Here is a 23,046-nt window from a genome sequence, read left to right as displayed (position 1 = left end):
CTGTTATATAATGCAGGGAACAACCTGCAGCCAGACTCGTTGAAGTGATCACAGACCTGGACATGGTGTTTCAGCAAATCTGGAAATGAATTACAGTTTTGGTGTTGTCATAATCAAACTGATACATCTGTAGTGCTGACGCACAGTTACACCAGTATGAAGCTGCTCATATCAAAACATCCTGTTCTCCCAATTGACAGCTGTTTTGACATAATACACCTTTACAGTAAGACAACTGCATCCACGCTAGAGGATTTTACTGCTATAACTATATCTGGTGACTAAGCTGGTACAGTTATAGCCATAGAAAAAGTATATGTAAACCAGCCCCTAGTCTCACGCTTCTCCAACCCTGCTGTCAAAATAAAACTCATAAATTAAGATACTTCTCACAGGGACAGTACCATATCTAGAGTCCTGGTGGCCCCGGACAAACTTTTAGCATCAGGCCCCACTTCACCAGAGAGAATGATAACAATAATTGGACAACGGGAAAAAAAAATTACCATTTTCAGGCCTCCTTTCTGGCCTGCACAGGGATGTGGCTAGAGCCAACTCATTGCTAAGCTGGGTTGCCAGCACCAAAGACACGGCATTTCTGAGAGGATTTGCTATTGCCTACATCAGTGTGCACCCAGACATACTATCTGTTGCACAGTCATTTACTGCTTGCATAACCAAGTACTAAATGACTGCACAGTAACTGGTGTTACTGCACAGTGGTGTTCCCACACAGGTTTTTTTCTGACACTACTGCGCAGTAGTAACGAGCCACTGTGCAGTAGCATTACGGCCCGGTTAGTGCCCCCCAGTGTTACTGTGCAGTAGTGTCTCATGTAGATGTGGCCACTGAGATGTAGACCTGAGCTAAAGGAGTCATAACATGTTCTTTTTTTTCACCTCTTCCACATCCCACACCCTGTGTGACTGTGTCTTTACTTCTCCTGTTCTTCCCTCTATCTTTGGTTAGCTTTACTAGCCCCTTCATCATCATCATCCTTATGTGCTTCCCAGGGAAAAATCAGTCCTCAGGCCCTTGGATGTACACATGGGAATCTCACTAAAGTCAATAGGAGCTGCCTGAACATCCCAGGAAAGAATCATCTCCTACAGCTTAATAAGTTACTTCATTTTCTTTGCCTCAAAAAGTGGCTTCTGCAACTTTCTCTTTCTATATGGGTGTACATTCCCAGGGCCTGATCTTCAATCATGCCAAAACCACTTTACATCAATCACTCTGTGCATAAAGGGGACTTAACAATAGGCATGGAGGATTATATTTATATCCACTTTACATCACCCTTCCAAAGCAAGAGGGGCAGAAAGGGGCCTACATGTAAATGAGAAACAAGCCTTCCTTATTTCCTCCTCCCCTCTACCCATTTTCTCTTTCCTTCATCTTCACTTCTCTCAAATTACCCTTCCCTACTTCTCTCCTCCTTGGTCCCTGTCCCCTCCTCCTATGCAGGCATGTCCCTTATCACTAGGCCTGCATGCAAACCTGTCAGAATTCACCACTCTCATGCTTTCAGACTCAGCTCCACATGCAAATCAGGCCTATCTTTGATCTTTAGGCAAATATTGTTTGCTCTTTCCTAACTCTACAGCAGCAGGAATGCAATTTTGTCTGTCTCCAGGCAGACGGTGCCTTTTTTCTGACCATCAGACACATCCCTTCCCAACTCCGAATTCCATGCTCTATGGACATTTTAAGACATCTCTACCCTGTCGTTCTCCCTGAAAGAATATAGAGACTTTGGGTGCTTGTACATGTGACACTATTACCAAGTATATGTGACGAAAATGTCACTTTGTGTGGTTTAATGGCATCACACTGTACAAGTGCAGGAGTTTGGTTTTTTTTTAAATGAGTTTGCATCACTGCAAACTAAATTACAGCCCAATGTAGTTTAGTTTGCAACGCTGCAAATTGCTGTGATGCAGCCGTTAGCTCTCCACCTGGCTGTGGAAGAGGTGGGCAGGCTCCGCAGAAAAAAAGGATCAGCCCTTTGCCGCTTCTGCCTTTAGCAAGAGCCTGCTGAAGGCAGAAGCGGCAAGTGCCCTGATCCTTTTTTTTTTCCAGTGGCCTGTCTCTCCTGTGTCTGGCGGGGCAAGCTGCCAGTAGGCCAAGTGGCCCCTGAACTGCGGGGCACCCCCCAGAGCCACCCCAGCAGGCTGCTAGCTGGCTGGGTGCTGCCCCAGCTCGGGGTCAGAGAAGAGTTGGATCAGGCCAGGTGCTGCCTCTGAGCTGGGGCCGCCACCACCGCAGAGGAAAGGATCAGGACCTCTCATAGCTCAGGGGCTGCTTGCCCTGCCAGCAGCTCACCCCCCAGCTGTGGGCAGACTCCACTGAAAAAAAAGAGGATTAGGCCTCTCGCCATAACAGTGACAGAAAACAAAACCTCTAAATTTAAATGTCGGGTTTCAATTAAAAACCTACCGTTTCAATTTAGGGGGCACAGAATACAACCCTAAGGATTAAACACCCCACTCTTCAGCGCTGGTCAGGTCACACCTGGAGTACCGTGTCCAGATTTGGACCCAACACTTCAAGAAGGATGTGAACAGTTGAAAAGAGTCCAGTGAAGAGCAACAAATGGGAGATTGGTTAGGCCTGATACCCTCTTTTCACTTCAAGGCCCAATACCTTATTTTCACCAAAAATACCCCAGAATTTTGTACTCGGTCAATTTTAGATGACTAATATAGCTACGTTAATGTATTTATATTGTAAATAGCAATCATATTGATTTGGAAGGACTTCTTTGAGGTGACTTTGCTGGACTTTTTGAAGGGCTCTTGGCTGGAGTCTTCTCAGGAGTCTCGGCTGCAGGTTTTTTGGAGTCCTGTCTGCTTTCTTAAAGGAAGTGTCCCAGAAAGTTTGGACAGATGTTCTCTGGGGAGAGAAGAGATACAGCAAACCTGTTTGCTGGTGTGGTGTGGCATCGGATCAAGCACCGTAAAGTCAAAACTGCCATCAGAAAGTCGAAACAGGGTGTCAATTTATAAACGCTGTAAGTGCCATCCGTTGTAACTCGAAACAGCTAAAGTCCAGGACTGCCTGTAATTAACTCTATGGCAATTTTAAGAATGAAATCATTCCTGCAGGAGGACTTGTTCGGGTTAACAACACACAGTGAAGGCTTTAAAACTCTCAGATTTCCATGACACTGGTATCAGTCCAGAGCAACTTCTCTGCCTCCAATGAAACCCCTTTGGGTTACCGATGTAACTAAGGTCACATTGCAACTGTTTTCACTAAGGTTATGCAATCATAGGTACCTGCACCAGGAGGTGTGGGATTAAAAGGATTCCAAATATTCTCCTTTTATCTTCCATGATGTATTTCTCTCAGTCTGCCAGAGTGTGACTTTATTTTGACTACTGCTGCAGTGGCCTTGCACTCCCACAGGGCTCAAGTGTCCGTCGCAGTCACAGCCCTGTTTTGGGATACATAATGCAAAGTCACATCAATCAAAGGTGAGTACAGGAAGGCATGGCTGAGGCAGAAAGCCCTCCAGACTCCCAGATTTGTAGAAGTGACATGCCTGTCACACTGTACTTCTTTGAGGGGGGTAGCTTACCCCTATCTGAGTGCCCCAGCAGCTCAGGGTGTATAAGGGAGGGAACCCAGTGACAGCCCCATTTCTCTTTCCTCCTTGAGAGCAGAGAGAAGGCAGTCTCTGGCCTCAAAGCAGGGCCAAGATAACTATTCCACCTGGTTTTTATGAAGCCTGCTCAGTGGGATATAAAAGGGAAATAACCTGGTTCCTCACTGCCTTGCAGGACCTGGCCCTCAGTCCTGGATTCTCCTTCTAACTCCTTCTTCTGGCCTTTGGCCAGAGTATCTAGTTGCACAAGACTTATCGGGGTGGAGAAACAACCTAGCGGGACAAAGAGTAAATAGTCCCAGCAGGGCTATTTTCAATCTGCCAGACATGGCTTTTGCTGACGGAAACATCAGCTGGCCTGATCTTCTTTCCTACCCGGCTAAGTGACAGAAGCGCTCTCACAGGGTGGTTCTGTATCAAGGTGGACTCTGACTCTCTAAAGAGGAAAGGCAAAATTAGGAATCTGGCATCTTGTGGGAGAAAATGGGAGTGATTTGCAAAACAAATACATGGAAGGAGCTGAGATATCAAGTTTAACTACCAAACCAAACCTTCCCTCCCATCTGCAGCTGTGCTGGCCCAGGGAAGAGGGCCAAGTTCTCCCCAGCCGCTCTCAGCTGCCTGCCTTCGCTGCGCCAGGGGAGATCAAATGAAAGAAGCTTTGCAAACCCGGCGATCCTTGGGAGGGGTTGAGCTTAGGATCCTTTCAACCTTTGATCCAACTATGCAGAATGGATGAAAAAGGAGGCTGGTTCTCACCACCACAGAGTCACAGCACCTGATTTTCCCGGGTCTGGCATCTTCTTCCTTCCTTTTCACCGTTGCCTCTGGTAGCACTTTGTATCACGGCAATGCCTACAGAAAGTACAAGACAAAGGAGAAAGTCGCCTTCACTATAGATAAATTGTAATCTTTTGCATGCACCCTCCTCCCCCCCAGCCTTTAGCATCTTGCTATTCCAAACACTGAATGGGTATGGAGGGATGAACATTGTTTCTGTTCAAGTCATTGCATGGATGGGGCTATGTGATTTGCCAAGTGTCACTCAGAAAGCTCATGGCAGAGCCAGGGAGAGCTCTCCTGACTCTCTGCCCCATGCTTTGCCCACAAGACCCTGCTTCCTCCTTCCCTCTAACAAAAACAATGAAAATGAGAAGTTTTCCCCATGATTAGAAGGGAAGGGTTAGTATGTGGCACCACAGTAATTACCAAATACAAGTACAGGGCAGTGCAAGGGGATTTAACCCAGCAAAGGACTTTGCTCTGCTCAAAAGAATATAGAGTAGCTCAATGACATTTTCAGTCTGGAGTGAAAAAGGTCACTCTAAATCACATAGAAATATTGCAGATGGAGAGTCAGATCCAAAAGGTATTTTGGTGCCCAACTCTTAGGGGCAATGGGAGTCAGGTGCTTAAAAGGCCCTTTTATATCTGGCTCTGAATGCCTGCTCTGCTAGGGTTTACATCATTCACAAGGAGCCTGAGTTTCTTCAGTCCCACAGAAGTCAAGAGCAATTGGAGGCATTTAACACTTCACAGGATCAGACCCATTGCCATAAAAGAACATGCAGAACAAACATGAACTGAAGGAGCACGCTGACTCGGTCTGTAGTGCAGAGAAGCAGCCTGCTGTGAAGAGCTTGAAAGCAGATGTTTGTCATGTTTGGGATTATACTGTCATATTTCAGGGTGGGGATTCAGGGAAGGTTTTGACCTAGTTTCTGTGCCGCTCGAATCGCTCCTGGCCTATCAAATGCACTTCATATTTTTAGCTGCTGAAGTATCATGAATTATAGATAATGGTAACGCTTTGCCGTTGTCTAGATACTGTGATCCTTTCTCATTGTTCACATTGTTTTACAGTAACACCTAGGGGGTCATCGTATTAAAATCTTGTAGCGAGAGACAGTTCCTGTCCCAATTTGCTTCCATCACAGACACGGCGCTCGAGGTCACACAGCCGGGCCAGGAAGACAGCACAGAGCCCCGACTCCCAGCCCAGTGGCCCAAACCCCAGCTCACACCGCTCCTTCCTCAAAACACATTTCCAATACTAATTCGTCGCAGAAAGGCAACACATCATTTCTCAGTCCATCTCACATGCTGTCTGGGAGTCACCATATCTTCCAGCCTTTAATTATAATACTTTGCCCTTCTCTCTTAGCATTTCAACATGCTTCATAACCACTAAGCCTCGCAACCCTCCAGCCCCCGCCAGGAGGTATATTTTATTATTCCCTATATTACAGGAGGAAACTAAAGCCCAGGAAGCTGGAGGGGCCAAGCAGAAAGCCTGCCAGAAGGAGACCTGGTGCTTTTGCTCCGAGTCCTGTTTAATGAATACGCCAAAGGGCCGCAGTTGCTCCTGCGGCCCCATCCTGCCCCCCTTACCTGTCACAGTCATGCTAAGGCTTTACAATAAGGTGAGTAATTTATTTTCAACGTGATTTTTCAATGTTCGCCCTTCCCTAACAGTCAAAAAGACTGGGGCAACCAGCTTGACTAACTGCCTCCACCTGCTCGCTTGATTCTCCCTAGACATCCCAACAATAGTGCTTTTATGCCTCAAGAGGCACCCTGTGTATTAATGAAAGAGAGGCTGGAACTGCAGAGACAACAGGGGTTTTGAGAGCAAAAACACCCGCTGTGGAAATTGGCGGTTGCCTTGCAGCTCCTCTTATGCCAGCTAGGCTGGTACAGAGCAGCTGTGGGGCAGGTACAGGGGCTCTTCCAGAGACTAAAGCCCGACGTGGGGGCTTCTGCAGCCCCGGAGTAAGATGCAAGCAGGGCAGGAACAAGGTGAGGAGCGGGAAGGCAGCACTCAGTAGGGGAGGAGCACACCGGGCCTGTGGCCGTCGAGGCCGTGAAGCAGAAGCCACTGAAGGCAGTACACGCACCTGCTCTGTATCGCTGTGTGAATCCCATTCACAGTACTGCAAGGGGGCATTCAACAACAGCATCTTCTTCCCCGTGGAACAACACAGAACCAAAGCACGCTCCAAATCAAGCGAAGCGTAGGAAATCCTGCACAGCGCTAGGCCCTGCGCCCAGCAGTAGAACGGCACCTCCCAAGCATAGAGGACAATGTGTGTCCTCCCAGTGACAGTGGCCAGTGAACTCTGGCCTGTTGTTCTTTCTCCAGTCAATAGCTGCGAGGCCTAAAAATCTCTCCCCACCTGCTATGAAAAAAGGCTTTTAGGATCCCAGCTCACCCTAACTTCTCAGGGCTTCCAGAGAAGCTAGCACTCCCTCTCTGCAAAAGGAGTACCTGTATTTCACCCCTTTGAACAATTCAAGTTCAAATTTCTCAGCATGACCTGTCAGCCAGCAGAAAGAGCAGCTCTCTCATTGCTATGGGCAAATGTAGCACCATAAAACATGTCAGGACACTAGTTCCCTTGCACAAGTCCCACGGTTAGCCTCCAATGAAAGAAAGCCTGTAAACCTAAAACATAAGCCGCAACTTCCAGCTTCCTTGACTCCAACGCAATCCCTAAAAACTCATCAAGAAAACGCTGAACGTACCCCAACCCATAATTTATTCCATTTAACATACCACAGGAATGATAAAGTCTCTAAGAAACCAAAAGCACGCAAGGAAGGTACGAGCCTGCTCTATTGCTCAATATGCCGTTCCACAGCTCGCTGACGCTATTTCATCAGGCCTTTTCCGATTAACGCCGTGGGTCTCCAGCACAAACTACCATATGAATAGCCACGGAAAGTGACTCCTTTTTTTGGAGCAGTGTGCTATGGTGGACAAACTGTTGAAGCAGCAGGGACATTACTAGTAAGAATTGGTCCTAGGGAGACAGGTTGATCTAGTGAATTGAGTTCCTACCTAGGAATCAAGAGACAGATTCTCTTTCTTATCGTGCCCTTATCTCTCACGTGACCTTGGGAAAACGACTTCAATTCTGTTTCCCTCCTTACCTTTGTTGTGGCTTGCAAACTCTGCAGGGCAGGATGACTCCGATTGCATGTTTGTGCAGTGCCCAGCGCAATCTTCGAGGTCTTAGACCTCAGTGTCAGACAAATAATAACTAAATGCAACAAGCTTGACCCTCAGCTGCCGCTGGAACTGTGGCCACATGAGAGGTTTCATCATTGTAAGGAATACACAGAGTTGGTTAGAAAAGCAATACTTTACCTAACACATATCTCCTATCACATTACCACTATGCATAATGCTGGACTGTGGGAAATGAACCCATGCAAGTTTTTCAGACTCAAGCACACATTCCCTTTCTCTTACACTTGTGTGAACTCATGTGTTGCAACTGCTAACTTCTCACTACCCGCAATCAGGGACAACAGAGAGGAGGAGGGGAAGAGGACCATTCAAATCTGCTCTAGTAGTAGGCATCACGTGTCTGTCTCACAAGACAACAGAATTAGGCCAAGTGAGATACCAGCTGTCACACTGCAGGTCCAACTGTGCCAAGAGAAACCTCTTCTGCTAGCATTTCACTCTGATAAATGGAAGGAGCTCCTGCTTTGAAAGTAAGGGCTGGATCTCTCCACATAAGATATGTAGCATCCCATCAAGGTCAGAGGAGGAACGACCACGTGGGCTATGCAGGGCATATCTGATGACATGTGCATATATGTGCCCGTATGTGCATTTCTTATATAGCTCATTGCTTTTCTTCTCCCCACAAGCCCTTCCCATCTTCAGCCCAACTCTCCAGTACCCCTCTGACTTTCCTTCTCCTGTCTGCCCTTCTCTCGCATCTTCTCCACCTCCCCAAAGAAGCTAAACCAAATACACAGAAACCCATGAATCATTAACAGCTTTGGATCACAGTGTGGGTTGGGTTTTTTTAGCAAAACCCAGCCTCCCAAATATGTGCACTGCTACGCAGATCAAGCATGTGAATCTTCCTGGTATTTGCCTCACTCCCCATTCCCTTAGTTGCTCCTGTGGGCTACCACTTGTCAAATTTCGACTCAACATTATAAAACCTGGAGGACAGGGACACTACTTTGACTTCCCACAAAAACTATGGGCATACTCACAGTTTGATACTAAACAAGTTACGCTTCTTTATGAACTAAATTCTGAGGTATGTTGAATCTGACTTCACCACCCATTTGAATCTCCCAGTGCAGCCAGAAAACCAAGAGGAATGGAAACCCTCCTCTGCTCCATGACACAAGGTGTCAATGGGTAGAGTCGTTTGCAACTCTTTGCATGGGTAGGAATTAATTCAGCCCAGGGCCGTATCATCTGGGACACTTAGCATGGTGGTTTGCCTACCACATTTTTTCATCCTTCGGAAGCTGCAGTGTGATCAATCTGTACAAGTCACTCTTTGCAGAAATCTGAAGTACGGAGGCATCATGCAGATACCTAGGCTAAGTACAAACAGTCAGCAAGCCTGAGGCTGAATTGATTCAGTCTTCGCAGGCTAGTGTAAGCTGCATAGATTGAGCTGATAACCAAGTGAACGGACATTCACTTTTTATTCTGGAAATGCAGCCACATACCTGCAGAGGCCTGGGGGTATAGCACACCTCCCTGCTTTGCTGGAGGAGACAGCTTGGGCACAGGTAGCTTGCCCTTTCCACCCCGATCAGTCCTGTGCAACTAGGGAGGGTTTGCAAAGCATCCTGGGATGCTGGGAGACTGAGAGTTAACTTGAATCTGGAGGGGATCATTAAACCGATTTTAAAAAAATCAGTTAAGTCTGATACTACATCCATCTGGTTTTCTGTTAAACCGGCTTCAGCCATTTTGAAAGTGGTTTATGTGCGCTGCACTTCTGTTGTGTTACAGATCTGAACCGGTGACTAGTGATCACTTATACCAATTCATGTGTAGCTCCTGTCTCTAGCCTCGGGATTCCAGACAGTCTTAAATGAGAAGCAGAAAGAGCAAACAGAAAATAGTGCTAAAACCACAGAAGGAGCCAGATCCCACCTGGGCCTTTACGGTCCCCAAAAACTTCTTTTGGTTTGCCTCTTTTGTTCTAAGAATACATTGAATTAGCCAAGAAAGCTTGAGCAAAGATGGCTATAAGAAATACAGATCAAACAAGCAATCAGATAGCTTAAAAATCCAAAAGAGGACACAGAAATGTGACATGCCCAGATGCACTGGGTCAGTAAATAAGACCATTACATAAATAGGTGCCGGTGTTTTTATGGCTGCAGAAAAAGCCATGTAGACCGGACCTTAGAAAGCTTTCCTGGCTGCGAGCCTAGAAAAATAAATTCCCCGTTCATTTTGTGAAAGTTCACTGTAAGCCATACGGAATATAGCACTGAGTTCATTTGCTTCCCAGCTGAAAAATGCTACGCAGAGTTGGCAGCTGTGTCCGCAGAGAAAGACAATGGAAAAAACATAAATCATCTCTAAGTCGTTTGTGCAACCAACCTGCTAGGACCATGCAACATGTGACTGCATGGTGCATGCAACCCCGTTCTACCAGCAAAGCAATAATAGCAAGCATCTTTGAAGAGTCCCACCCATCTCTTTTACAACTATGACAGCGCTTTGAGGAAGGGAAGTGGATGCTTCTCCCTTTGCTGAAGTCTCACTTCACACCTCAATGACTTCCTGGAAGGTGTGCTTGAGTTAAACGCAATTTCTTGGTCTCGCTGTATGTTTAACCGGATGGAACTCTCTGGCCTGTTTAATACAGGAGATGAGAATAGCTGATTGAGTTGTATCTTCTAGCATTAAAATATATGAACCTAAGGAGAAGTGCAATATAGGGAGAGAATACTTACTGTTGAGGGGATACACACAGAAATAATAGTTGTAAACCTCTAAAAAGAGCAGCAGGAAAGCCACAGGCTACAAAATTGTTACCTGTCTGCTCTTGCAGCCTTGGTTGAAGAGCCCCTCAAGGTGAGCAAACACAACACAGTCAACACATAACGTGGCCCGATCCCGGGCGTGCAGCAGCACTCAGCCCCGCGGGAGGAGTCTTGCGAGGTGAGTCATCTCAGCTACGTGACAGTCTCTTTCAGACTTTCCCAGTTTACAAGCAGCTCCAAAAACAACGTTTACAGCATTCACGAGCCTGCAAACCTCCCTGATTTGGAGAGAAGCTGAGTGCTTAAGTGGGGATAGATGTTCAGGGCTTTTTCAAGTCCGGCAAGAAGAGACGAACGTAAAAGAAATGGGCCCCGTGTTGCTTTTCAAAAACCCTGACAATTCACTATTACTGAGTAACAAAAGCATGTTAATTTATGACCTGTCATGTAAATGGAGAGGTTCAGTTGTGAGGCACAGACTCAAAACGCTATGACGTCAGGAAAGCTATCCAGGCCTTGTCTACGTAAGTAAAACTGCTCTGCACTGTATAGCTGTACTCCAGTTTGATCTTCCCATGTGGACACATTTTTGGAATAAAAGTAGGGAATGAGTCCAGAATAACTGTAGCAAAGTAATTATTTAGCTATAGCCATGCTTGCCAATCTCCTCTTACAGCTAAGCCTAAACCTTGCTGTTTGTTAGCTTCCTCATCTGTAAAAAGTGAAGAATAAAACTACTTGCTAAAGGATATTCTGAATCTTAATTCATGAACCAGCGTGGAGCACTCAGAGACCCTTAAATAATTAAAAAAAACACACCACAGACAAATATTTTAATTGAAGCCTTTTGCAAACCTTGGTGCACATGCTTCTCTCAAGCAGAATTTAATTTTGTTCTTTGGGCTGCCCAGATAGCATGTACTTCTTGCTACTTTTTCCAGGGATCAGAGGATATTTTGGAACAACTTCTGGCAATACTGTCTGGGTGTAACAGAAACTCTCAAAGGTTCTTTGTCCTGTGACTGTGGTTTCTTTCCACAATGAGCAGGGCCAGGACTGAGGGCTTCGACAGAGCTTAACGGTGTGGTTAAGCTGTGCCGGCACTTCTGAAAGTGCTACATAAGGACATCAGGAATCCTCTCCTCACTAGGCAAGCAGAACGAACATACAAGGAGAAATAAAGTGCAACATGACTGGTGCTGGGAATAACACAGCAAAACTGGGATTGCAAGTAGAGATTTGGAAATAATAGTAATCTGGGGAAGACATGGAGACGACTGAATAAGGCAAAGGGGTATGGAGGTGAGGGACCAAAAAGTTAGCCAAGAGAGATGGGGCAAAGAATGGGTCCTGGCAGCATTGATATTTTGAGCACTGATGGGACCGAACGTGGGTAGATCAGGCAGAGACAGGGGAAGAGAGAACGGAGAAACTGCATTAGATCTAGAACGAACGGCGGAAGAAATTTTTGTTAACCCGAACAACGAAACACGTGGATCTCTGGCATCCGCTGTCTCTAGTGCAATCCAGGATGACAAATAACAAGCAAGCTGAAACGAACCTCGCTGCAGAGGATTATACATTCAATTATGGCAAAGAGCCCAAACCACTTCAAGGGGAGGACAGCCGACAAGGTAAGAAGAAGGAGTGTCATTTTGTGATCTGTCAAATACAAGCGGAAACGAACACAACACCGGATCCTCGAGCTGCTCAACCTGCACCCTCCCTCCAGCCCATTGGAGAAGAAATTATCCTCGTTTTGCTGCAACTGCATCCCACGGACTGTCCAAGAAAGCACAAGTGCAGCCCCCAAATCTGCGATCCACATAGGGGCTCGACACAAACCGATGATCTGGGCTTGAGCCCTGAAGCCTGGGGGGGAATAATCATTTCTGCCTGGGACGCAGCCATCCCCCAACCGGAGGATGATCTCTCCTGCCGCTCGTCCACGGGACTCGAGTCCGATCTTTGGGCCGCCCAACCTCTCGCACGTGTCACGGGTCTTTGCACCGAGAGGAACAGGCTTCATCAGGCCGGGACTCCTCTCCTGATCCTCCCGCCGCTTCCTCTCGAAATGGCTCAATTCGTCGCTACCCATCCTTCAGGCCCTCGGCCCTGTATTTGCAAGGCCTCAGCAACAGCCCATTCCATCATTTCTCTCTTAACAAAGGGCTGCCCCGCACCCTTGGCATCAAAAGTGGGCCCTTAGACTGGGTGAGCAAAGCGGTGCCATCCCTCCCACCCTCCTCACTCTCCAGCACTGTGCAGTTGGCCCTCCAACCCCCCCCCGCTGTGGAATGGTCCCTCCCGGAGACGCACGCAGCCCAGCGGCGCCGTACCACTGCACTCCTCTGAAGGGGAGGGGAAGGGCTATGTGACAGGGGGCGTGGCCTGCGGCGAGCCCCGCCCCCTCCCCCATACTACATCCCGGGCCGCGGCGGCCATTTTGTTGCAGTGTCCGGCGTCGCGGCCGCGTTGTTTTTTCTCCGTTCCGTTTGCGCGGCAGAGTCGGTGCGAGGGGCGGCCCCGTAGATGGCCAGCTTTCCCCTGGATGTCAACGACAAGCTCATCGGTGAGGGGGTCCACCCCGTCCGGGGTCCCGGGGGGGGAGCCCGCGCCCCACTTTGCAAGATGCCTTTTGTTGCAGGGAGGTGATGGTGTTTGCCTCCATCTTCCTGCATTGCCGCCCCGGGGGGTCAGACCCTGCGGGAGGGGAGGGGGCTTGCTGAAATGGGGGAGGGGGGATGATTATTTTTAATCTGCGTTTTTTTTTGTGTTTTTTAAAAAAATTATTTAAACCCATTTATTTAAAACAGCTTGCAATGCCGTCCCTGGTCGGGGAGGGCCATGGCGGGGATGGTTTCCTCATGTACAACTTGTCGAGGCATTTGTGCGGGAGGGGCCCTTGTGTTTTTTAAAAGCTGTTGAATAAAAAAAAGTGAGGTTTCAGCGCCTCTTGGGAGGCAGGGTTGTTTTAAAAAACAAAGAAGATAGGTTGCTAATAAAAATGGATTTCCTAACTAATTTAAGTCGGTCGGATAAAAAGATTGTCCGATTCAACCCAAAGCGATGTGTCTGCCTTTTTTTGGGTGCAACGATTTTCCGTATATTAGGTGAACCCAGAGGGTTTTTAAACCTGAAGAGGGTTGCTATAAAAAAAAAAAAAAAATGTCCTACCTATTTAAGTGGGTCGGATAAAAGATGATCATTTTCACCCTAAAGAGCCCTCTGCCTATTTGGGTGCAGTGATTCTCTGTATATTAAGCACCGCAGCAGGAAAACGGTCCTAAGTGGTTCCTTGTTTGATCTCGAAAGCTGGGGGGATTTAAATTGGAGACGCTCGATTCAGGAGGTTCTTGAATGTGGGGTTTCGGTCGCTGCCAATAATACAATCTGTTACTTCAGCACATTTTGTGGTGTTGGGTTTTTTGTAGTCCCTAACCAAGGAGGTCTGTTCATCAAATTGTGACGCTGAAGGTTTGTGGGGGATGCAGGGTTGAGGGGTTTTTGTTTTGTTTTTCTTTGTTTTTTAGCGACAACAAATGCAAAGTCGTTATTATTTTAATTTTTTTTGTCTTTGCATTTGCTTTTGGTCAAAACCAAAATGATCGAAGAGGTCTCATTTAAAAAAAAAAACCCCGAAAAACTTTTAGCAGGAAATACTGTGTTAGTTGGAAGTCTTTAACATGCTTATACCTTGTTCACAATTGAAGTGGCATTTTTATGTATTTATTTGTTTGTTTTTCTTTTTAGCAAGGTCCCGTACTATAGGAGAACTTTTGGCTCCCACGTCTCCTTTTGACAAGAAGTGTGGACGTGAAAACTGGACTGTTGCTTTTGCTCCCGATGGCTCGTACTTTGCTTGGTCACAAGGACATCGCATAGTCAAGCTGGTTCCCTGGTCTCAGTGCCTTAATAACTTGTAAGACAAAACAGTACTGTGTCTTAATTTTATTTATTTTTTTATTTTTCTTTGCTCTTTTTATGAGGCACGTGAAATGGCTTATGAAAGAAGGGGTGAATTTGGTTCCTTTGACCCTAGAAAGTATTAAGCAAGTGCCCTGGTCTATACATTGTACTTGGTTTGCACATTTAAGAGGTGCCTTCCTTTCACGCCCCCCCCAGAAGTTCCTGTGCACAGTGGGATTAAAAAACAAGGGACAAAACCCCCCAGATTTGAGCAATGAGGGAAGGCAACTTCATTTTAACATATATGCTTAATTCATTCTTTCTAAAAACACAATGGAGAAGTTTGAAAACTAAAACCGTCTACCCTTTCAATTCAGGACTGGATGCTCTGGCTTTTTAGCAAGATCAGGAGAGGCTACCTTATGTTCTTGAAACTGATCCTATTGAAGGTTTGGCGTGCACCATCCCAAACATTATTTTCATTTGCAGGTTCCCTTTAAGTAGAAGCAGAAGTTTGTAAACTGTATCTTTGTGACTAGTCAGTTGCATGCCTTTACAGCAAACTAGGTTTCTCCTCATAGGGCTCAGCTTCGTAATTTTAATGTGAAGGCTTCATTATCTCTTTACTCTTCTCAGTAAATAAATGTTGTGTTAAACAGACTGCAGAAGAAGAGAAAGAAGGACTCTCTTACGTAATACAAGAATTGAATTTGGATATATTCTCTGCAATTCAGTTTCTCAGTAATAGCTTTACTTTTAAATAAGCACTTAACATCATAACTTTAAAATTTCAAGGTAAACATTTGCCCTGAACAGAAGCAGAACTAAGTATGTAGAAATAATTGACCTAGGAAAAGGCTTCTGGACCTGGCAAACTCCTCCCTTGAAAATGGAGTGTTAAATACTGATTTTTATGACTCTGTGTATTGGGACTGCCCAGAGACTTCTTTATACATTAAGATTCTTCCTTTTTTGCTGTACTGATTATCCTCTTGTTAATAGAGATTTTTTTTTTTTTTTTTTTTTTTTTTTTTAAGGAATATTAAATTTTACTCTAAAAAAGCTTATTTTTGTTTTGCAGCTTGCTGCATGGCACAAAGAATGTTGCAAATTCAGTCAACTCAAGGCTTTCAAGACAGAACAGTGATAGCGGGCAGAAGAATAAGCCCTGTGAGCATATAATAGACTGCGGTGATATAGTTTGGAGTCTTGCTTTTGGGTCTTCTGTACCTGAAAAACAGAGTCGCTGCGTGAATATAGAATGGCATCGATTCAAATTTGGGCAAGATCAGCTTCTGCTTGCAACAGGCTTGAACAATGGGCGCATCAAAATATGGGATGTATACACAGGTATATTTGTTTTGCCCCTCTGCAGCAGTAGCTAAAATTAATGCGAATAAATAAAATTAGACTTGCATATTGTTTTAGGAATGCTAAGAGTGTAGTCTGTACCAGTTAAAGGATCTAAAAATAAACTAATTCAAAGGTATTATATTTCAAATGTGCTATCTTCTGAAAAGAGAAATGACTTCAGTTATGCGTGAAGTACAGTAAGAAAGACATCAAGCCAATCTTCTTTCTTACTGATGTGTGAAATCTTGTGTTAAGAGACCTTAGAAATACTAGAGACCTGGGAGGAAGACTTGGACGCACTGATACAGCAATTAAGCATGCACTATTTATGAACCTGAAGGCAAAACATGCTTAGATACTTCAGTGGACAGAATTTCTTGCATGTTGTTAAATGACTTGGTATTTGAGGGGGAAAGAGTTTCTTGCAGGTCCCAGGTTATGGGGAAGGATTTGTGCTAGCAGCTCCGTTGTTTTTCTTCAAGTGGAAACGGGCTAGTAGCACTGAGCCTCTGAAGTTAGGATTCTACAATCTAGCTGATTGTTCTCCTCTGGGCTGACTGCAGCTACTAACTTCTGATGATTTAGGAATTAATTTAATGGCAGTTTGCTTATCTTACAGAAACTTGCTAATTTTATTTTCATATACCTTTGCTCTATTTTAAGCCAAAAAATAAACTTCGCCAATTAAGTTATTGTAAGCTGAGAGTTTTAGCTTCTTGGGAAGTCAGAGCTGAAAGTTTGAACACAGGAAACTGAATAAAGATGCACTGCATCTTATCGCTCTAAACTCTGTGTACAAGATATGTTTCTTTTTACATATCTTAAACAGAGCTGAACTTCAGCCAGGATCCAAGGGTGGCTTGAGATAAAGACTTTTTTTTTTCCCCTTTGTTGTTCAATCTTAAGACACACAAAACAAACCATAGCATTCTTTCTACCCTTTAATTGGTGTCCTTCTCCCATAACAGGAAAACTCCTCCTTAACCTGATGGACCATACTGAAGTGGTTCGAGACTTAACCTTTGCCCCAGATGGCAGCCTGATTTTAGTGTCGGCATCAAGAGACAAAACGCTAAGAGTGTGGGACTTGAAAGATGATGGTATGCTTTAAGAATGCTCTTTTCTTAAAACAAACAATGGATTATTCCCTCCCCCTTCTCCCTGTAATTAGCTATAGCATGTCAGTGTGTGGTCTGGATATCTTTACACTTTAGGATTTTAGCCCCCTTTATTAGTTATTGCACATTCCACAAAGTGCAGCCTAAAAGTACAGCTTGGTAAGAAGCTTGTGCTGTAGTCTGTATTGCTCGTAAGTAACTTACAGTCGCATGTATTCTGTCTCTGTTGGTCAAGGAACTTAATTCCTTATCTATTCCTGTACAGTAGGTTACCTTTTTTCTCTATGGCAGGCTGAGCTGTTAAGCTGGTGGGAAATCTCCAGTTTCTCTCCTTAAAAGTAACCTAGAATAATGGTACAGTATGTTTTGGGGGAAAAATCTTGAGTGTAAAATCGGATTTGGGGTAGACCATGCATAGGAGCAACTAATCTCCAACTGGTTCTTAGTAAAGTAATATTTTTTTTTCTTGTAGGAAATATGATGAAGGTATTAAGAGGGCACCAGAACTGGGTCTATGCCTGTGCTTTTTCTCCAGACTCTTCCATCCTCTGTTCTGTTGGAGCCAGTAAAGCTGTATGTGTCAGAGTTTCTTGTTCATAAACTTATTCAATTGTGTGCATAATCATTTAAAATCTAAATAACATTAAGCTTGTGCTCGGTGTCATGAACTTCTAATGTTCTGATAATGCAAAAACTGCATGAAATAAATCAAAGTAAACTAGCCTAAGATGCATTCAGATACTGATTTATGAGAACTGCACTGCTTTTAGTTGAAGAAACTTTAAGCATCCTTTTGAGAAGTAGTTCTGCACATCTGCATCTGTTCATAATATAAAAACTGAGGGCAGTAAAACTTAAGTGTTAAGAAATATTTAGTTTAATGTTCTAATTAAATTATCTTGCTGTTGATTGATATCCTTTCTATTTCCTGGTCAATTTAAAAGGACTTTTCAAAGTCTGAGCTAGTCATGGTCTCTTCTGCTGAACAAAAATGCCTCCAATACAAATGGCACTTGTGTAACTAAAACATCTTGAATGAAGAACAGCATATTGGTTTTGTTTCCATCAGTATTCTAATGTCCTGCTAGAGAACTGAAAGCAGTGCAGGTAAAACACATACAATAAGCTGCTCTTTTTGGCATTGGATAAAGCCCTAGTTAATATGAAAGAGAAAGGAACACCCTGTAGCTTAAAGATTTTTTTTTTTTTATAGATAGATAGTTTACTAAAGCCCAATGTAAATATTGAATAATTAACTTTTCAGGGATAATTGTTAGAATGCATTTGATAGATAGATAAATCTAGAGTAAACTAACAGTACAAGAATTGACAGAGAGCAGCTTAGTCCTTTAAACTAGAACAGATGTGGATGTATGCATTGATATGTTTAGGCTGTGTGTTTTCCATAAGCTTCTTGCTTTCCCTGTCACAGGTGGTGGCAGCAATATTGGTGTGATTGAGGTTAAGCTGGCACCACTCTCACAAGCGCACAATGGTGTTAGCTGGGCAGAAAGAGTGGCATCTCTGGCTACCAGGCTGGGGGCGAACTTTACCATAGGATGAAGTAACCTTGCATTCGACTGCAAGGTGTACTGTACGTACGCAGGTGCTGGTTGATGTCCACTTTCTGCTTTTTTTTTTTTTTTTTTCCCCTTTCTTTCTTTTGTTTGTTTTTTGTTTTGGTTTTTTGTTTTTAAATTTTCACAGCAGTGAAACCCATCGACTCCAAAACTTTAACTTATTTTCCAGTTTTATGGAATGTTGGGGTCTTATTAGTAAAATTGGCCAACATAAAATATGAGGCACTAATAAATATATTTTCTTTAGTTAAAATTGAGTTATTTCCATCTCTTTATTCAAGCTAACTGTGACATAAAAATGTGTTCGGGGGAAAAATAAAGAAGGAAAGAGCACTTTCAAGGGCAAACTTAAAATAAATACACCATGTCCAGTAATTGTAAGCCTACTTTCTATAATGTTATGGTGAAATATATAGCAACAGCTTATTAAGTTATTCTGCACAGTCTCTAGTGCAGTTATGTAATATTCTAAGTACTACTCTACTTGTACTTTACCAACCTCTATAACAAGTTAAATTGCAATCATGGATATGTCCTTTTTTTATTGTTGCTTTGATTTAAATGCATAAATGCTGTCTCATAATATGGTTAAAGTTCCTTATTGTTTTGCCAAAGACATTTTCTTTTGGCTGTGAAAAATTCTTTTTGCTTGCAGTATCTGTTTCTCTTCCTAGGCTGACGTTGGTGATCCAAGCCAATTGTAAACAAGTGATCTTAAAGGGGATGCCACTGGAGTAACAATATGTTAACCTTACATTTTTCTGTCTGTATATTTCTTAAAAATTTTCGTAGTTACTGAAAAGAGGGGACTGTAGTATTTAACCCTACACTTCTATATATTTTAATAAATAGTTTTGTAATACATGGATTTCAGTAAAAGTACATGGTTAAATTTGTATTGCTTTTATCTTACATTTTGGCTTATTTTTTAAATAACATTTAACAAACTTGAAGTTAGAATTTGCATGTCTGCCTTTTAATTAAAAAAAACAAACAAACCTCATTTTAATCTGAGTGTGACACTGAGCATATTTCTTAATTGTAGTAATTTATAATGCTTGATTTCTATTTATTTTTTTTTAAAGAAAAATTTTAATATAATCCTAAGTAAGATAGCATTCATAGTTAAGAAATAGAAATACTTCATTGTGTGCCTGAGCAAGGCTATAACATTAGCTATTTTAATTGCAGGTTTTCCTTTGGGATATGGATAAATATTCCATGATTCGAAAACTAGAAGGACATAACAATGATGTTGTAGCCTGTGAGTTTTCTCCTGATGGAGCTTTACTGGCTACTGCATCTTACGATACTCGAGTTTATGTTTGGGATCCACATATTGGAGCTATTCTAATGGAGTTTGGGTAAGTAGAAGAGCCAAAAATGTGCTCTTTATTTTTGTCTTGAAATAAATTTAAGGAGGTGAAAGAGTAATGGGATTCTTGAAGACATTAAGCCTAAAAGTAAGCATGTTAACTGCATTGCAGTTAAAAAGTGAGTGATGCATTACTTGGCTGACTTCCCTGACTACAGGAGGGCGTCAGCTTCATGCACCAGAGACTGGTGCAACTACAAAAAGGGCACCGTGACTTTATTTCCTAGAAAACCTCTGTTCTGCAATTATTTATTGTTCTTGTTGTGTAATGCAAAGGACTGTAGTGAGATGAAACAATTGGTTCCATACTCAAAATCCTAAGAGTGCCTCTTCTGTAATGGGAAATGGATTATTCAGATCTTCAATATGCTGGTGCCTTAAAGCTGGATAAGGGACATATTTTAGTGTAGTGTTGTGATACTACTGTACAGAGAGAGAATATCTTTTAATTTTTTTTTAGTCAAATCTTAGAATATTTTTACTCTTGAAGAGTCAAGCGGATCATGGCTAAAGGAAATTTCTCTATTGCGTTAAATGGTTGTGTAACGAGCTGTGTGTGCATCTTGTCTGCAGGCATCTGTTTCCCCCTCCTACACCAATATTTGCTGGGGGAGCAAATGATCGATGGGTGAGATCAGTATCTTTCAGTCATGATGGACTGCATATTGCAAGCCTTGCAGATGATAAGTAAGTATGAGGAAAGAGCTGGTGGACTCCTGGTTCTTTGCAGTATCTCAAATGCCTTGAATACTATGCTGCTTTAAAAAAAATACTGAACTGAGTTCTAAGTGTTCTTAAAAGACAGCAGGCTTTGTGTGGGGAGGGGGTAAAATATATTACAGGGTGCTCTCCTTTCTGAACCATATCATACAAATAAGAGATGGTATAGAAAGTAGATGAAGTAGTACTACAAATGTCTCTGGTCCTAATATACTGGGAAATATAAGCAAAGCTAATTGTGAATTTTAGATCTCTAATATGTTAAATGAAAACACGTTTCCCAGCATTAGGCATGCTTACTGCCCTGCCTAGTTAATGCATGATATTTCTCATGGTTAAAGGAGGACTTGACTTGATTACTTTGTTCAGCTTTGAAAATAAAAGCTAAAATTAAAATCAGTATTTGAAGAAATGTATTTAAAATACGTGTATGGTATTGTAATTCAAGAAGAGTACTTTGGAATGCAGTGTGTTTTCTGTAGCTTGCTAAATCTAATCCTTTGAGACTTGGCAGAAATGACACCTGCTAAAAATGTCAACTGCCATGGCTTGCGCTTCTACACCAGCACCATTTTTTATTAATTTATTTTTCTCGACCACACTGTTCTTTCTTTCCAGAATGGTGAGGTTCTGGAGAATTAACGAAGACTATCCTGTACAAGTTGCACCTTTGAACAATGGGCTCTGCTGTGCCTTTTCTACTGATGGCAGTGTTCTAGCTGCTGGGTAAGTAAATAAACAGTACTTTTCACATGTACTGTTGAGTCTTCCAGAACAAACTTCGCGGACAGTGACAGACCATTCCAGTTTGTTGTCTCTGATTGTTTGACAGAGAATAGGCATGGTTTTATTTAGGAAACGGGATTTCTAACTCAAATCCATGCTTATTTAAATAAGCCTTGAATGCCTCGTCATATGTAGACTTTAACAACCTTCATCTCATTTTTCTTCTAAGACTAGGGAAATAAGCTTAAGATACAGGTATGAAAGAGGGGTTATCTGACCAGTCAAGATCCCTTTACAGTAACAGTTCTCAACCTTTTGGCCCTACGCAGCTGGGCTTGGGAATCAAGCGCCTGATCCAGCACACAGAGCCCCGATCAGTTTGGAAATTGTTCAGCAGGGGAGCAGTGCTATTTCTCCCTTACGGTTCAATTTCTGGACCAGAGGGAAGCCCAGTGGGCCCTGGGGTTTAACACCTCTGCTCTACACTGCTGCAACCATAAGCACTACAAACTAACTTAGGCTGGAGGTTGTTTTAGTCCCTGCCTAGAGTTTCAGGGGAATAATGCCTTTTAAAGCTAGATCGTAAATAACTTGGAAGGCCTCTTGCCCAATTTTCCTTAATTCATCGGAGCGTTTTGTAATATAGGAACCTTCTAAGGATGGGCTAGTCTGAAAGCAGTTTGGTGGGATAACTGACTCTTCGTTTCATGTGCAGGACGCAGGATGGAAGCGTGTACTTCTGGGCAACTCCAAAACACGTTCCCAGTCTCCAACACTTGTGTCGCATGGCAATTCGAAGAGTGATGCCTACTAGCCAAGTGAAGAACTTGCCTATCCCTTTGAAAATGGTGGAGTTTCTTTCCTACCAGGCTTAAAATGAAACTTGCAAGTGACTGGGCTGCTGAAACTGGCTAAAACACTCTTTAAAGAAACCTCAAACTTTACAGCCTTCAAGCTTAAAACTGTATAGGTTTTCAAGTTCTATTTAAATTTCAGACATCTAAAAAAAACCTGGTTATGCATTTTGACAATGTGGAGCTTTTACTATTATTTATAGAAAGATACAGTAGAAGTATTCCTGAAGTTCTCAGACAATTTTTTAAAATCGAACTGTGAAAATATGTACATACATAGATGTAAGCTGCTATGTGGTTTATCCGTGTACCTTTTTTAATTGCTTTACTGATTTTTATTTTTTTTTAGTGTGTATCATGTATATATTGCTTCTGTAGAGCCATCTGATGCATCAGTGCTGTAGAGTGGAAGGACAGCTTTTATTCTGAGACACTGAGTTAGACAAATATTGACTTAAGAAAGCTTAACGGCTTTGTACATACGTTTGTTGATTTGGAGTCCAGGAAACTGATCCCTAGATGCAAATTTGTTAGTTAATGGAGAGGTACAGCTTAGTTTTCTACAGACTTCAGTGGCAAAGGGAAGTAGGTTGTGTGAGGGATGGGTTTGAATCTAAATCCCAGAACATTACTAGTTTGTCATCTAGGGAAGGCCTTGACTTTGACAGCAACAACAAAGTTACTTCAGAAACCTGGGTGATAGCTTTAAGAAAATCTAAAATTTCTCAAGTTAACTACTGTACTGTTGCCTGGGTATCTTGTCTGTAAATGGGAGAAGACTTTACAGACTTGGTTTATTTTGTGACCCTATAATATCTCTTCAGGGGGTGATATTGGTTAATGGCCAAAGATAAGCAAAACATTTGCTTTTGCCTTCTGTTATTTATCTGTACCTGCAGATATAAAGAATGTATGTATTGCATAAAATGCCTGACTATATATATATTTTTGTTGAACTTTTTTATTAAAAATAAAAATCTCTCTTCTGAAAACATGATGCCTGGTGACTGACTCTTCTACATGCTATAAATATAT

At 43.0% G+C, this 23,046-nt stretch overlaps 1 protein-coding gene and 1 long non-coding RNA gene across 3 annotated transcripts in view; one reads left to right on the top strand and one right to left on the bottom strand.

Moving 5' to 3' along the window:
* The window catches only part of LOC109317117, a 29,715-nt gene extending 17,279 nt beyond the window's left edge, over positions 1–12,436 (bottom strand). The window contains exons 1-4 of one of the 2 annotated variants that reach the window (XR_002102980.1): positions 12,160–12,436; positions 11,938–12,038; positions 4,371–4,466; positions 3,283–3,440 (exon numbers count right to left, since the gene is read on the bottom strand). This is a non-coding gene — a long non-coding RNA (uncharacterized LOC109317117). Of the gene's footprint in view, positions 1–3,282; positions 3,441–4,370; positions 4,467–10,428; positions 10,918–11,937; positions 12,039–12,159 lie in introns of those variants that run through there. The other variant, XR_002102981.1, reaches the window with a different exon arrangement.
* Positions 12,437–12,819: 383 nt separating this feature from the next.
* WSB1 (WD repeat and SOCS box containing 1) lies at positions 12,820–23,003 on the top strand. Its single transcript, XM_019545595.1, has 9 exons — positions 12,820–12,948; positions 14,130–14,298; positions 15,367–15,635; positions 16,607–16,738; positions 17,229–17,329; positions 19,528–19,700; positions 20,285–20,398; positions 21,050–21,157; positions 21,873–23,003. Exons 1-9 carry the CDS (start codon positions 12,909–12,911, stop codon positions 22,030–22,032), a joined length of 1,266 nt encoding a protein of 421 aa, XP_019401140.1. The 5' UTR covers positions 12,820–12,908; the 3' UTR covers positions 22,033–23,003.
* The last annotated feature ends 43 nt before the right edge of the window (positions 23,004–23,046 follow it).

This window comes from Crocodylus porosus, unplaced genomic scaffold (assembly GCF_001723895.1).
Source record: "Crocodylus porosus isolate Cpor-Errol unplaced genomic scaffold, CroPor_comp1, whole genome shotgun sequence".
NCBI lineage: Eukaryota > Metazoa > Chordata > Crocodylia > Crocodylidae > Crocodylus > Crocodylus porosus.
This window is presented reverse-complemented; position numbering and strand designations above follow the sequence as displayed.